Source organism: Tachyglossus aculeatus, chromosome 23, assembly GCF_015852505.1.
Source record: "Tachyglossus aculeatus isolate mTacAcu1 chromosome 23, mTacAcu1.pri, whole genome shotgun sequence".
Lineage (NCBI taxonomy): Eukaryota > Metazoa > Chordata > Mammalia > Monotremata > Tachyglossidae > Tachyglossus > Tachyglossus aculeatus.
Window position 1 is genome coordinate 9333393 of NC_052088.1, and position 15251 is coordinate 9348643.

The window sequence follows — 15251 nt, forward strand, 5'->3', positions numbered from 1 at the left end:
ACCTTGGGCAAGTCACTTCACTACTCTGGGCCTCAGTTACCTCATCTGAAAAATGGGGATTGACTGTGAGCCCCCCGTGGGACAACCTGATCACCTTGTAACCTCCCCAGCGCTTAGAACATTCATTCATTCATTCATTCAATCGTATTTATTGAGCACTTACTGTGTGCAGAGCACTGTACTAAGCGCTTGGGAAGTACAAGAGATGGTCCCTACCCAACAACGGGCTCACAGTCTAAAAAGTCACCTCCTGATTTTACTCAAGGTAGGGACACAGAACATATTTTAAACAACTCTGTTCATGACCAAATAGTAATACCCTTTCCTGAAGCCAAAAAACATCAGTTCAATCCTCCCTGTTTCATGGGGAACCAGGCATTTTCATGGGGGGCAAAGGGAGTGACCAGCTGGCTTTGTACAAAAAGAATGTGTTCTCCTTTCTGCATTATTATTATTTGTTAATAATACACGTGTCTACCATGTGCCAAGCACTTTCCTCAGTACTGGGATAGATTCAAGGTAATAATAATAATACTAATGGTGGCATTCGTTAAGCACTTACTATATGCCAAGCACTGTTAATTAGGTCAGACAATCTAAGTAGCTGGCCGCAGCTGGCTGCTGGGGGTGCTCTTGGAAAGCGAGCCTTCTCTCGCGTCTTTGCACATAGTAAGCGCTTGACACCTGTCCACATGTTTTGTTTTGTTGTGTGTCTCCCCCTTCTAGACTGTGAGCCCGTTGTTGGGTAGGGACCGTCTCTCTATGTTGCCAACTTGTCCTTCCCAAGCGCTTAGTACAGTGCTCTGCACACAGTAAGCGCTCAATAAATATGATGGAATGAATAAATAATAATAATAATGATGACATTTATTAAGCACTTACTATGTGCAAAGCACTGTTCTAAGCGCTGGGGAGGTTACAAGTGATCAGGTTGTGAATGAATAAATGCCATTATTATTATTAACTTGTATCTACCCCAGAGCTTAGAACAGTGCTTGGTACTGAGTAAGTGCTTAGGAGGAGGTAGCATGGCGTATTGGATAGAGCACGGTCTGGGAGTTGGAAATTCATGGGTTCTAATCCTGGCTCCGCCACTTGTCCGCTGTGTGATCTTGGCCAAGTCACTTCGCTTCTCTGTTCCTCAGTTACCTCATCCATAAAATGGGAATTGAGACTGTTAGCCCCACGTGGAACAAGGGACTGTGTCCAACCCGATTTGCTTGTATCCAGCACTTAGTACAGTGCCAGTCACGTAGTAAGCACTTAGCAAATACCACTATTAGTAGTAGTACCCTAATTACGATTGTTATCATTTTTGTATCAGTGAAGTTGTCTAAGGGGGTGTCAGGATCAGGGGCAGGTAGAAAGTTGTGGGGGAAAGGAAATGCGGATGGGGGACAGAAACCACAGGGCTCCTGGGTTCAGGTCAGAACTCAAGGAAGTGGCGCAAGAAGAGGAAGCTCAGAGGCGAGAGGAACCTAGAGGAAAGAACACGGGGCTGTAGATGAGGGAACTGAAGCCCAGAGAACTTAAGTGACTGCCCCGAGGTCACACAGCAGTAAATGGCGGATCTGAGATTAGAACTCAGGTCCTCTGGCCAGCGCTCTGGCCACTAGTCATTCATTCATTCATTCAGTCGTATTTATTGAGTGCTCACTGTGTGCAGAGCACTGTACTAAGCTCTTGGGAAGTACAAATTGGCTACATATAGAGATGGTCCCTACCCAACAGTGGGCTCACAGTCTAGAAGGACTAGAAGTCCACACTGCTTCCCCACTGTTCCTGTCTTTGCCCTCCCTTTCTTAGTCTCCTGTTTTAGAAATGTTCTGGTTGCCTGAAAATTGTTGCCTGTAATTGATTTCTCCTTTCTTTGCATCTGATATTAATAAATGTGGAGCTCATCTCCTCCAGGAGGCCTTCCCAGACTGAGCCCCTTCCTTCCTCTCCCCCTCGTCCCCCTCTCCACCCCCCCCATCTTACCTCCTTCCCTTCCCCACAGTACCTGTATATATGTATATATGTTTGTACATATTTATTACTCTATTTATTTATTTTACTTGTACCTAAATCTATTCTATTTATTTTATTTTGTTAGTATGTTTGGTTTTGTTCTCTGTCTCTCCCTTTTAGACTGTGAGCCCGTTGTTGGGCAGGGACCGTCTCTATATGTTGTCAACTGTACTTCCCAAGTGCTTAGTACAGTGCTCTGCACACAGTAAGCGCTCAATAAATACGATTGATTGATTGATTGATTGTGTTAAGTGCTTGCCAAGCACACTACCAAACGCGGGGGAAGATGCAAGATAATCAGGTCGGACATAATCCCTGTCCCACATGGCGCTCACAGTCTAAGGGATAGTGCGAACTCAGTCAGTCAGTCAATTGTAATAATAATAATAATGGCATTTATTAAGCGCTTACTATGTGTAAAGCACTGTTCTATTGAGCATTTACTGCATGCAGAGCACTGTACGAAGCTGGTGGGCGAGTACAGTATAAGAATAAACAGACCAATTCCCTGCCCACATGGCGCTCACAGTCTAAGGGATAGTGCGAATTCAGTCAGTCAATTGTAATAATAATAATCATGGCATTTATTAAGTGCTTACTATGTGTAAAGCACTGTTCTATTTATTGAGCGTTTACTGCATGCAGAGCACTGTATGAAGCAGGTGGGCAAGTACAGTATAACAATAAACAGACCAATTCCCTGCCCACAGCGAGTTTACAGTCTGGAGGGGAAGGCAGACATTAATTTAATAAATGAAATTACAGATATGTACATAAGTGGTTTGGGACTGGGAGGGGGGGATGAATAAAGGGAGCAAGTCAGGGCGACACAGAATAGAGAGGAAGAAGAGGAAAGGAGGGTGTAGACAGGGAAGGCCTCTCGGAGGAGATGTGTCTACAGATGAGGAAACTGAGGCACAGTGCCACAGAAGTTCGGTGAATTGCCCTCACACAGCAGGATAGTCTCTCCTATCCTGATTTAGATCATAAGCCCTTTGTGGGCCAGGGACTGAGTTCCATTTGTTTATCTCGTATCTCCCTCAGTGGTTAGCATAGTTAATAAATGCTGGCACTAACTAATTATGTAGGGGGTGGAGCGGTCAGTCAGGCAATCGAATTTATTGAGCGCTTACTGTGTGCAGAGCACTGTACTAAGCGCTTGGGAGGTACAAGTTGGCAACATATAGAGACGGTCCCTACCCAACAGTGGGCTCCCAGTCTAGAAGGGGGAGACAGTGGACAAAACAAAACATATTAACAAAATAAAATAAATAGAATAAATATGTACAAATAAAATAAACAAATAGAGTAATAAATGCGTACAAACATATATACATATATACAGGTGCTGTGGGGAGGGGGAGGAGGTAAGGAGGGGGGGACTGCTCCTTTTATTCACGTGCCCCCCCCACCCCGGCCCTGCAAGCGCTTACGTTCATCTCCATAATTTATACTTGTCCATATTTACTATTCTATTCATTTTGTTAATGATGTGCATCGAACTTTATTTCTATTTGTTCTGACGACTTGCCACCCGTCCACGTGTTTTGTTTTGTCATCTGTGTCCCCCTTCTAGACTGTGAGCCCACTGTTGGGTAGGGACCGTCTCTATATGTTGCCGACTTGTACTTCCCAAGCGCTTAGTACAGTGCTCTGCACACAGTAAGCGCTTAATAAATATGACTGAATGGGAGGAGGGGGAGAAGGGGGAGGGGAGGGGGGAACGCTTACTATGTTAAGCGCTTACTATGTGCAAAGAATTGTTCTAAGCGCTGGGGAGGATACAAGGTGATCAGGTTGTCCCACGCGGGGCTCACAGTCTTCATCCCCATTTTCCAGATGAGGGAACTGAGGCCCAGAGAAGCGAAGTGACTTGCCCAAAGTCACCCAGCTGACAAGTGGCGGAGCCAGGATTTGAACCCATGACCTCTGACTCCAAAGTCCGGGCTCCTTCCACTGAGCCACGCTGCTTCTCAGGTTGGACACAGTTCCATGTGGGACTCACAATCAATCAATCAATCAATCGTATTTATTGAGCGCTTACTGTGTGCAGAGCACCGTACTAAGTGCTTGGGAAGTACAAGTTGGCAACATATAGAGACAGTCCCTACCCAACAGTGGGCTTACAGTCTAAAAGACTCGCAGTCTTGATCCCCATTTTACAAATGAGGCCCAGAGAATAATAATAATAATAATAATAATAGCATTTGTTAAGTGCTTACTATGTGCAAAGCACCGTTCTAAGTGCTGGGGAGGTTACAAGGTGATCAGGTTGTCCCACGGGGGGCTCACAGTCTTAATCCTCATTTTACAGATGAGGGAACTGAGGCACAGAGAAGCGAAGTGACTTGTCCGAGTAGTAGACGAGTGGCAGAGCTGGGATTAGAACCCAGGTCCTTCTGACTCCGAGGCCCGGGCGCTAGCTACTAGGCCACGCTGCTTCCCCAGCATTGTACGACGTACTGGGGAGAGTTCCCTCAGCAGGTTAAGGTTACTCAGCCTGGCAGAGAGAAAGGCCAGAAGGCACGTCGAGGAGCCAAGACTGATCCCGGAGGGGCCCATCTTGCTTCTGTTTGTTTTTACAAAGGTCTGGGTGGAATTCCAGGCCTTGCGGACTGCAGCTTATGGTGTGAAGTAGGGTCAGTGGGGAGGGACAGGGCTCAATTGTAACCAAACGGCATTCGGGGGGCCGCCAGAATCAATCAATCAATCAATCAATCGTATTTATTGAGCGCTTACTGTGTGCAGAGCACTGTCCTAAGCGCTTGGGAAGTACAAGTTGGCAACATATAGAGACAGTCATCATCATCATCATCATCATCAATCGTATTTATTGAGTGCTTACTATGTGCAGAGCACTGTACTAAGCTCTTGGGAAGTACAAGTTGGCAACATATAGAGACAGTCCCTACCCAACAGTGGGCCCACAGTCTAAAAGGGGGAGACAGAGAACAAAACCAAACATACTAACAAAATAAAATAAATAGAATAGATATGTACAGGTAAAATAAATAAATAAATAAAAAGAGTAATAAATATGTACAAACATATATACATATATACAGGTGCTGTGGGGAAGGGAAGGAGGTAAGATAGGAGCTGTGGAATAGGCGAAGCTCCGGAAATGCCTTCTGTTGCCCTGAAATCCGCCAAGCGGCCTTTGGAAATCGACGCTCGGAGTCGTAGGCTGGAGGCCAAAATATTCACTTGGGGACCTTTTGGAATTAATAGTTTGCCGTAAGACGAGATGCTGAGGTAACTTTTGCTGAGAAGCAGCGTGGCTCGGTGGAAAGAGCCCGGGTTTGGGAGTAATAATAATAATGATGGCATTTATTAAGTGCGTACTATGTGCGAAGCACTGCTGTAAGCGCTGGGGAGATTACCAGGTGATCAGGTTGTCCCATGGGAGGCTCACGGTTTTAATCCCCATTTTACAGATGAGGTAGCTGAGGCACAGAGAAGTCAAGTGACTTGCCCAAAGTCACACAGCTGACAATTGGCATAGCTGGGATTTGAACCCGTGACTTTTGACTCCAGAGCCCAGGCTCTTTCCTCTGAGCCACGCTGAGTAGGAGGTCATGGGTTCTAATCCTGGCTCTGCCACTTGTCAGCTGTGTGACTTCGGGCAAGGCACTTCACTTCTCTGTACCTCAGTTACCTCATCTGGAAAATGGGATTATCCATTCATTCATTCAATCATATTTGTTGAGAGCTAACTGTGTGCAGAGCACTGTACTAAGCACTTGGGAAGCGCAAATCGGCCACATACAGAGACGGTCCCTACCCAACAACGGGCTCACAGTCTAGAAGGGGGAGACAGTACAATCCACCTCCCAGCTTAACATCATTTATGTACATATTTGTAGTTTCATATATACCTGTATATATGTTTGTACATATTTATTTTACTTGTACATATTTATCCTATTTTATTTTGTTGATATGTTTTGTTTTGTTATCTGTCTCCCCCTTTTAGCCTGTGAGCCGGCTGTTGGGTAGGGACCGTCTCTATATGTTGCCAACTTGTATTTCCCAAGCACTTAGTACAGTGCTCTGCACACAATAAGCACTCAATAAATATGATTGAATGAATGAACAAGACAAAACATGTAGACAGGTGTTAAAACTGTCAGAATGAATAGAATTATAGCTATACGCACGTCATTAACAAAATAAATGGAGTGTTAAATATGTACAAGTAAAATAAATAGAGACTGTGAGCCCCACATCGGACAACCTGATTGCCTTGTATCCCCTCCGGCACTTAAAACAGTGCTTGGCACATAGTAAGTGCTTAATAAATGCCATTTTAAAAATACCATCATTATTATTATTTTTAACTCTTTTTCCAGCGCTTAGAACAGTGCTTTGCACTTAGTAAGTGCTTAATAAGTGCTATTATTATTATTATTAAAAGGCACCTGGGCCAATGAGTTTTAAAATGATCATCACTTCAATAGCTGCTAACTCTCCTACTGTTCTACTACTACACAGCAGCCCTCACACTCCGCTCCTCTGTTGCGAACCTTCTCACCGTACCTCTATCTCATCTTTCTCGCCTTCGAACTCATACCCATGCCCTGGCCTGGAATGCCCTCCCTCCTCAAATAATAATAATAATAATAATGACATTTATTAAGCGCTTACTATGTGCAAAGCACTGTTCTAAGCGCTGGGGAGGTTACAAGGTCAGGTTGTCCCACGGGGGGCTCACAGTCTTAATCCCCATTTTACAGATGAGGTAACTGAGGCACAGAGAAGTTAAGTGACTTCAAGCAGACATGTGGCGGAGCCGGAATTTGAACCCATGACCTCTGACTCCAAAGCCCGGGCTTTTTCCACTGAGCCACGCTGCTTCTCTGCTTTTGTGTGTTTTTGTGTGTGTTTTGATCCACGGATCCACATCCACGGATGCCAAAGTGTATCATCAGTGTGAATGTTGTCGCACCGAGTCCAATTGGGTCAGCCCGTCAGCAGCAAGCCAGAGCATCCCCAAAGGCGGAGCTCCTGCCATGAGTTCTGGCCGTATGGTCAGAGCTGAAGGGACCGGTGTCTGCGGGCCAGTCCACTCTCCCATTTGCCGGTCCCGCAGGGACCCCGGGGCATCCCTCCTCACTGTGGGCAATTCCTCTCCCCCGCTTCAAAGCCTTATTGAAGGCCCATCTTCTCCAAGAGGCCTTCCCAGACTAAGCTCCCTCTTTCCTCTTCTCCCAATCCCTTCTGCGGCACCCTGACTTGCTCCCTTTATTCATCTCCCACTCCCAGCCCCACAGCACTTATGTCCAATATCTGCAATTTAACATCTTCGTTCCCCTCTAGACTGTAAACTTGATGTAGGCATGGAATGTGTCTGTTATATCGTACCCTCTCAAGCGCTTAGTTCAGTGCTCTGCACCCCAGACTGAGCCCCCTTTTTCCTCTCCTCCTCCCCACCCCCCAACCCTACCTCCTTCCCCTCCCCACAGCACCTGTATATGTTTGTACAGATTTATTACTCTATTTATTTTACTTGTACATATTTACTATTCTATTTATTTTGTTACTGATGTGCGTTTAGCTTCAATTCTATTATTTGTTCTGACGACTTGACACCTGTCCACATGTTTGGTTTTGTTGTCTGTCTCCCCCTTCTAGACTGTGAGCCCGTTGGTGGGTAGGGACCGTCTCTAGATGTTGCCTACTTGGACTTCCCAAGCGCTCAGTCCAGTGCTCTGTACACCATAAGCGCTCAATGAATATGATTGAATGGATGTAAGCACTCAATAAATATGATTGACAGACTTACTGAGAAGGATGCTACTTATTAGGGTGGATTCTGAGCAGGTAAGATAGACGGAAACTGCTAATTGCTGAGAGACTCCTTAGGGTCCCTGGAGCCAGTAGTAGGGGAATATCTGATGGGGCTAAATCCGATCAAAGAGCCACATAGCCAAAATGAGCAACTGAGGCAGTTACCATGGCAACCACTGGCACCCACCCGTTGGTCTTGGATACCATGGCCCAGTTTCGCAGTCTTTTTGGCCACAAGTGGATTCCGTCCTCAGTCGCATTTAGCAATGGGCGGCCCCCCTGCCCACCTACTGACCCGTGACATTCGGTCAATCGTTCATTCAGTGGTATTTATTGAGCGCTTACTGTGTACAAAAGAACTGTAATGGAGGCCCCCCCCCCTGCCCTCCCCACATTTGGAGAGGAGGCGGCCCTTTTGCTAGTACACTGTGGGAGAGCAGCGTGGGGAGGATTTGTCCCCTCCCAAGCGCTTAGTCCAGTGCTCTGCACACAGGAAGTGCTCAATAAATATAATGGAATGAATAATGGAATGGAGGAGGAGGAGGAGGGCAGGCCTTGGGTGTTTAGTCTGGCCGGGCTGGAAGGCTGGAATGAGTTTACGAGGCTCACTGCCAACTTGTACTTCCCAAGTGCTTAGTACAGTGCTCTGCACACAGTAAGCGCTCAATAAATACGATTGCATGAACTGTACTACTACTAATAATAGTGGCATTCGTTAAGCGCTTACTATGTGCAAAGCACTGTCCTAAGCACTGGGGAGGATACCAGGTGATCAGGTTGTCCCACGGGGGGCTCACAGTCTTCACCCCCATTTTCCAGACGAGGTCACTGAGGCCCAGAGAAGTGAAGTGACTTGCCCAAAGTCACCCAGCTGACAAGTGGCGGAGCCGGGATTAGAACCCATGACCTCTGGCTCCCAAGCCCGGGCTCTTTCCACTGAGCCACGCTGCTTCTCTTACGATTGATTAATAGTCGCCCAAGGACTTCGACTCCAGTGACTTTTTTTCAGTGGCAAAAATCTGCGGCCTCAGAGCCACTCCATGCGGCTTCAGAAGGGTCTGCTCTACATATTCATTCATTCATTCATTCAATCGTATTTATTGAGCACTTACTGCGTGCAAGAGCACTGTACTAAGCGCTTGGGAAGTACGTATGTAGGGTTGGGGGATAGGGGACAAGAGGATGGACCCCAATTGAGGTAACCCATTCTCTTCTCAGGGTTCTGGCCCAGCTGGCTGGCGGGGCACTAAAGAATTTACGGCCACTTGTCTGCTGTGTGACCTTGGCCCAGTCACTTCGCTTCTCTGCCTTTCTGCTACTTCATCTTTAGAATGGGGATTAAGACTGTGAGCCGTACATGGGACATAGACTGTGTCCAACCCGGTTGTCTTGTATCTACCCCAGAGCTTAGTACAGTGCCTGTCACGCGATAAGCGCTGATCCCGGCTCCACCACTTGTCTGCTGGGTGACCTCGGGCAAGTCGCTTCACTTCTCTGTGCCTCGGCTACCTCATCTGTAAAATGGGGATTGAGACTGCGAGCCCTATGTGGGACAGGGATTGTGCCCAGCCCGATTAGCTTGTATCCACCCCAGTGCTTAGTACAGTGCCTGCTGGCACATAGTAAGTGCTTAACAAATGCCACTAGTATTATTATTTTTAATAATAACATACTGAGAGGCCCGTGCTCTTTCCACTAGGCATTCATTTATTCATTCAATCATATTTATTGAGTACTTACTGTATACAAAGAACAGTATTAAGCTGTTGGGACAGAAGCAGTGCGGCCTAGTAGAGAAGCAGCATGGCTTAGTAGTAAGAGCATGGGCTTCGGAGTCAGAGGACATGGGTTCTAATCCTGACTCCGCCACTTCAATCAATCAATCAATCAATCATATTTATTGAGCGCTTACTGTGTGCAGAGCACTGTACTAAGCACTTGGGAAGTACAAGTTGGCAACATTTAGAGACGGTCCCTACCCAACAGCGGGCTCACAGCCTAGTCTCACTTGTCTGCTGTGTGACCATGGCAACTCACCTAACTTCTCTGTGCCTCAGTTACCTCATCTGTAAAATGGGGATTGACTGTGAGCCCCATGTGGGACAATCTGATTACCTTGTATCTACCCCAGTGCTTAGAAGAGTGCTTGACACATAGTAAGTGCTTAACAAATACCATCATTATTATTACTATTACAATAGAACAATATAACAGACACATTCTCTGCCCACAATGAGCTTACGATCTTGAGCTTAAAGCCTACCAAAATGTTGACATCATCGCCGTCCCTTGAAGTCTCGGACTTGGCCAGTGAGAAAGCTACATTTGAAATAATAATAATAATGATGATGGTGATGGCATTTATTAAGCGCTTACTATGTGCAAAGCACTGTTCTAAGCGCTGGGGAGGTTACAAGGTGACCTTGTAAATCAGCAAGGAAAAGATGAGGATAGTGGGAAGGAAATTGATTAGCTTGGCACATCATCGACATGCCTCGTGGGTCCTGGAGTTCTAAGACCACAATTTGGAAAAATGAGCCAGCCAACCCACTGTGGGCAAGGAATGTGTCTGTTGTTGTAGCGGACGTTCCCAAGTGCTTAGTACAGTGCTCTGCACACAATAGGCACTTAATAAATATGATTGAATGAATGAACCAACGTGACAAGCTTGGGAGAAATTTGCCACCGGCCACGAGGAAAATTTATCTTCGCCATTTAAAGGGATAATAATAATAATTGTAGTATTTGTTAGATGCTTACCATGTTCCAGGCACTGTACTAGGCGCCAGGGTGAATACTAGCAAATCGGCTTGGACAAGGTCCCTGTCCCACGTGGGGCTCACAGACTCAATTCCCATTTCATAGATTTTATATATGTGTGTGTGTGTGTGTGTGTGTGTGTGTGTGTGTGTGTGTGTGTGTGTGTGTGTGTGTGTGTGTGTGTGTGTAGTGTGGATTATGTATATTTAATGTATATATACTCATTATATATATTAATTTCTGTGACGTCAGTTTTTTAAAAATCACTCCTGATGGTGTCTCTGCTCTACTGAATCTTCGATAGCTCTGTAATTGTGATTTGGAAAAGGATACTGTCATTATTCTCCTAGACTGTGAGCCCGCTGTTGAGTAGGGACCGTCTCTATATCTTGCCAACTTGTACTTCCCAAGCGCTTAGTACAGTGCTCCGCACACAGTAAGCGCTCAATAAATACCATTGAATGAATGAATGAATGAGGTAACTGAAGCCCAGAGAAGTGAAGTGACTTACCCAAGGTCACACAGCAGACAAGTGGCAGAGCGGGGATTAGAATCCTTGACCTCTTGACTCTCAGGCCCAATGCTCTGTCCCCTAGCCTGGTGTTTTTCTTTGCAGGCATCTCTGTAGCGAAAAGAGAAGCAGAGGCACCTCGCTGGGCCGATCCCCCGATGGCGTCGTCCTTGGAAGCGGACCTCCCCGCGACGGTCTCCCCGGGCCCCGGCCCGCTCCAGACGCCCACGTTCTTCCCGCGCCTCAGGTTCAATCCCACGGTGGGGCACATCGCGCTCTCCGAACACAACGACGGCAAGTTCAACTGCTCGATTTACGTGCCCTCGCTCTACCAGGATGTTGCCGTCATCTCCTGGTGGAAGGACGGGAAGGAACTCCTCGGGGCCCATCACGCCATCACTCATGTTTATTCGGACAACGAGATGACCGCCATTATATCTTCTATCAGGTAAAGTCCCCGATTCTCCCTGCATCTTCGCTCTCTTGGAGAGTTGGGCTCTCCCAAGTGCTTAGTACAGTGCTTTGCATACAGTAAGCGCTCAGTGAATGAGTGAATGAGTTAGGTGGTCTTCCCCAGGTGGGCAACGTCTCTTCATTCAGTTGTTATTTCATTCATTCATTCATTCATTCATTCATTCATTCAATCGTATTTATTGAGCACTTACTGTGTGCAGAGCACTGTACTAAGCGCTTGGGAAGTACAAGTTGGCAACATATCGAGACGGTCCCTACCCAACAGCGGGCTCACAGTCCAGAAGTGGGCTCACAGTCTATAGAGTGTGCCAAGCACTGTACTAAGCACTTGGGAGAGTACAATATAACAAGAAACACTCAAAGCAAAGGTTTGAACAGTTCTTTGTTGCTTTTCTGAACAGCCCCCACTTTTCACACTGTGCAGTTCCCAGGGGCTGAAGGGAACATCGATTATCTCTGTCACCTGGGTGACACTTCTACCCCAGCAGAGCTGCTGAACAATAATAATAATGGTATTTGTTAGGCACTTACTATGTGCCAAGCACTGTTCTATGCACTGGAGCATTGTTCTAAGAGCTGGAGAGATTTCTTTTTCTGTAATTTAAGTGCTTACTATGTGCCAGACGCTATACAAAGTGCTTGGGGGGATATAAACTAATCAAGTTGGAAACAGTCCTTGTCCCACCAGGGGCTCACAGTCTTAATCCCCATTTTACAGATAAGGTCACTGAGGCCCAGAGAAGTGAAGTGACTTGTCCAAGGTCAAACAGCAGGCAAGTGATGGAGCCTGGATTAGAACCCAGGTCCTTCTGATTTACAGGCCCATGTTCTATCCACTAGGCCACATGTACGTGTGAGCCCACTGTTGGGTAGGGACTGTCTCTATATGTTGCCAACTTGTACTTCCCAAGAGCTTAGTACAGTGCTCTGCACACAGTAAGCGCTCAATAAATATGATTGATTGATTGATTGATTGTAATTTATTTATTTCTAGTAATGTCTCGCCCTCCTAGACTGTAAGCTCTTTGTGGGCAGGGAATGCATCTGTTTATTGTTGTATTATACTCTCCCAAGCGCTTAGTACAATGCTCGGCATACAGTAAGCCCTCAATAAATATGATTGCATGAATGAATAATTTTCCTGTCAGAGACAGAGTTCCTGGACAGGATGGCATCGTTAATATTCCTGGCTCCCTTCAAAGCGTTCCGTAGAATTACTCTTCAGAAGAATCCAGGTATCTCACTGTGCCTGGGCAGAGACTTCAACAAAGTAATGTGGAAAGAAAATGACTCTTAAAAACAATTATCAGGCGGACAAAAATCTATGAGACCAGTATATGACTCACTTCAGGAAGGAGCTATATTTTCCCTTTTCACTTATTACTCTTGACCCGACCTTGGATAGTCATTTGCCATATGCCTAGGGAAGGCAGAAAGGAAAGGGAGAGGGGAAGGGAGAAGGAGAGAGTGGGGACGGAGTTTTGGAGAATAACATTATTCCTTCGAGGAGGAATAACCCAGGAACGGTAATTTGTCTGTCTGTCTGCTGTTCCGAGGCTCTGAAGACTGCGAATGGGGTTGTTCTTGCCAAAGCTGACTCTCTTTATCAGGGGGAGGGGCAGAGTGTCAACAGGCTCACCTTGAGAGCTCACCTCCTCCAGGAGGCCTTCCCAGACTGAGCCCCATCTTTCATCTCCCCCTCCCCATCCCCCCCCGCCCTACCTCCGTCCCCTCCCCACAGCACCTGTATATATGCCTGTACAGATTTATTACTCTATTTTACTTGTTCATATTTACTGTTCTATTTATTTTGTTAATGATGTGCATCTAGCTTTACTTCTCTTTATTCTGATGACTTGACACCTGTCCACGTGTTTTGGTTTGTTGTCTGTCTCCCCCTTCTAGACTGTGAGCCCGTTGTTGGTTAGGGACCGTCTCAAGATGTTGCCGACTTGGACTTCCCAAGCGCTTAGTCCAGTGCTCTGCACACAGTAAGCGCTCAATAAATGCGATTGAACGAATGAATGAACAGGCATTTCAGACAAACAACTTTTTGAGGATGTCTTGAACCTTTAAAGCTGAGGAGAAGATACTCAATGGGTGAATAAGGAGCAGGGGGAAAGGTTTGGCCTTGCGGAAAAAACAAACGCTTTCCAGTTGGCTTGCAATTAAGTGGGTTTTTCTGTCCCTCTGCCTCCCCCATCCCTCACCCCTAATGACCTGGCAACCTACTTTATTGAGAAAATTGAAGCCATCAGGCGTGATCTCCCTAAATCTCCCCTGCCCCTCCTCAGTCCTTCCCGGCCTCCTGCCCCTTCTTCAACTCTCCCCTCTTTCCCAGGAGTATCTCAAGAGGTGTTCTCCTGCCTTCTCTTGAAATCAACACATCCAACCCCATCCCTTTGTACTTTATCAAGACTCTGGGCCCCTCCCTTTTTCCCTCCCTCTCCGCAATTTTCAACTGTTCACTCTCCAATGGCTTCGTCCCCGCTGCTTTCAAAGACGCCCATGTCTTCCCCTATCCTAAAAAAACCATCCCTTGACCTCACAGCTCCCTCCAGATACCGCCCCATCTCCTTCCTTCCATTCCTCTCCAAACTCCTTGAGTGAGTTGTCTGCACCTGCCATCTCAATTTCCTGTCCTCCAGTTCTCTCCTTGACCCCCTTCCAATCTGGCTTCTGTCCACTTCAGTCCACAGAAACCGCCCTCTCAAAGGTCACCAGTGATCTCCTTCTTGCCAAATCCAATGACCTCTACTCCATCCCAACCCTCCTCATCCTCTCAGCTGCCTTCCGCACTGTTGACCATCCCCTTCTCCTGGAAACGTTATCCAACCTCAGCTTCACTGACACTGTCCTCTCCTAGTTCTCCTCCTATTTATCTGGACTCTCATTCTCAGTTTCCTTCATGGGTTCCTCCTCTGCCTCCCACCTCCTAACTGTGGGAGCTCCTCAAGGTTAAGTTCTGGTTCCCCTTCTATTCTCCATCTGCACTCACTCCCTTGGAGAACTCATTCACTCCCATGGCTTCAATACCACCTCTATGCAGATAATTCCAAAATCTACATCTCCAGTCCTGATCTCTCTCCCTCTCTGCCGTTTCACATTTTCTCCTGCCTTCAAGACATCTCTACTTGAAAGTCCCGCTGTTACCTCCAACTTAACATGTCTAAAACGGAACTCCTTATCTTCCCACCCAAACCCTGTCCTCCCTCTGACTCACCCTCCTTCCTGCCTCACAAGGCTGTAACCTTGGCATTACCCTTGACTCCTCTCTCTCATTCAACTCACCTATTCAATCCATTACTAAATCCTGTCAGTTCGACCTTCTCAGCATCCCTAAAATCCGCCCTTTCCTCTCCATCCAAACTGCTACCACGTGAATCCTAGCACTTATAAACTATCCCACCTTGATTACTGTATCAGCCTCCTTGCTGATCTCCCAGCCTCTTGTCTCTCCCCACTCCAGTCCAAACTTCATTCTGCTACCTGGATTATTTTTCTACAAAAATGTTCAGGCCATGTTTCCCCGCTTCTCAAAAACCACTCTGCATCAAACAGAAACCTCTTACCGTCGACCTCACCTCGCTACTCGCTAGAGAAGCAGCGTGGCTCAGTGGAAAGAGCACGGGCTTTGGAGTCAGAGGTCATGGGTTCAAATCCTGGCTCTGCTAATTGTCAGCTGTGTGACTTTGGGCAAGTCACT

The 15251-nt window shown here is 46.6% G+C and overlaps 1 protein-coding gene across 1 annotated transcript in view; it reads left to right on the forward strand.

The window, feature by feature from the left end:
• MERTK (MER proto-oncogene, tyrosine kinase) overlaps positions 1–15251 on the forward strand; it is a 133600-nt gene that overhangs the window by 13574 nt on the left and 104775 nt on the right. Inside the window, 1 exon segment of the mRNA XM_038765628.1 lies at positions 11177–11519. Within this exon segment, the coding sequence (XP_038621556.1) occupies positions 11230–11519 (290 nt within the window). The 5' untranslated portion in view covers positions 11177–11229.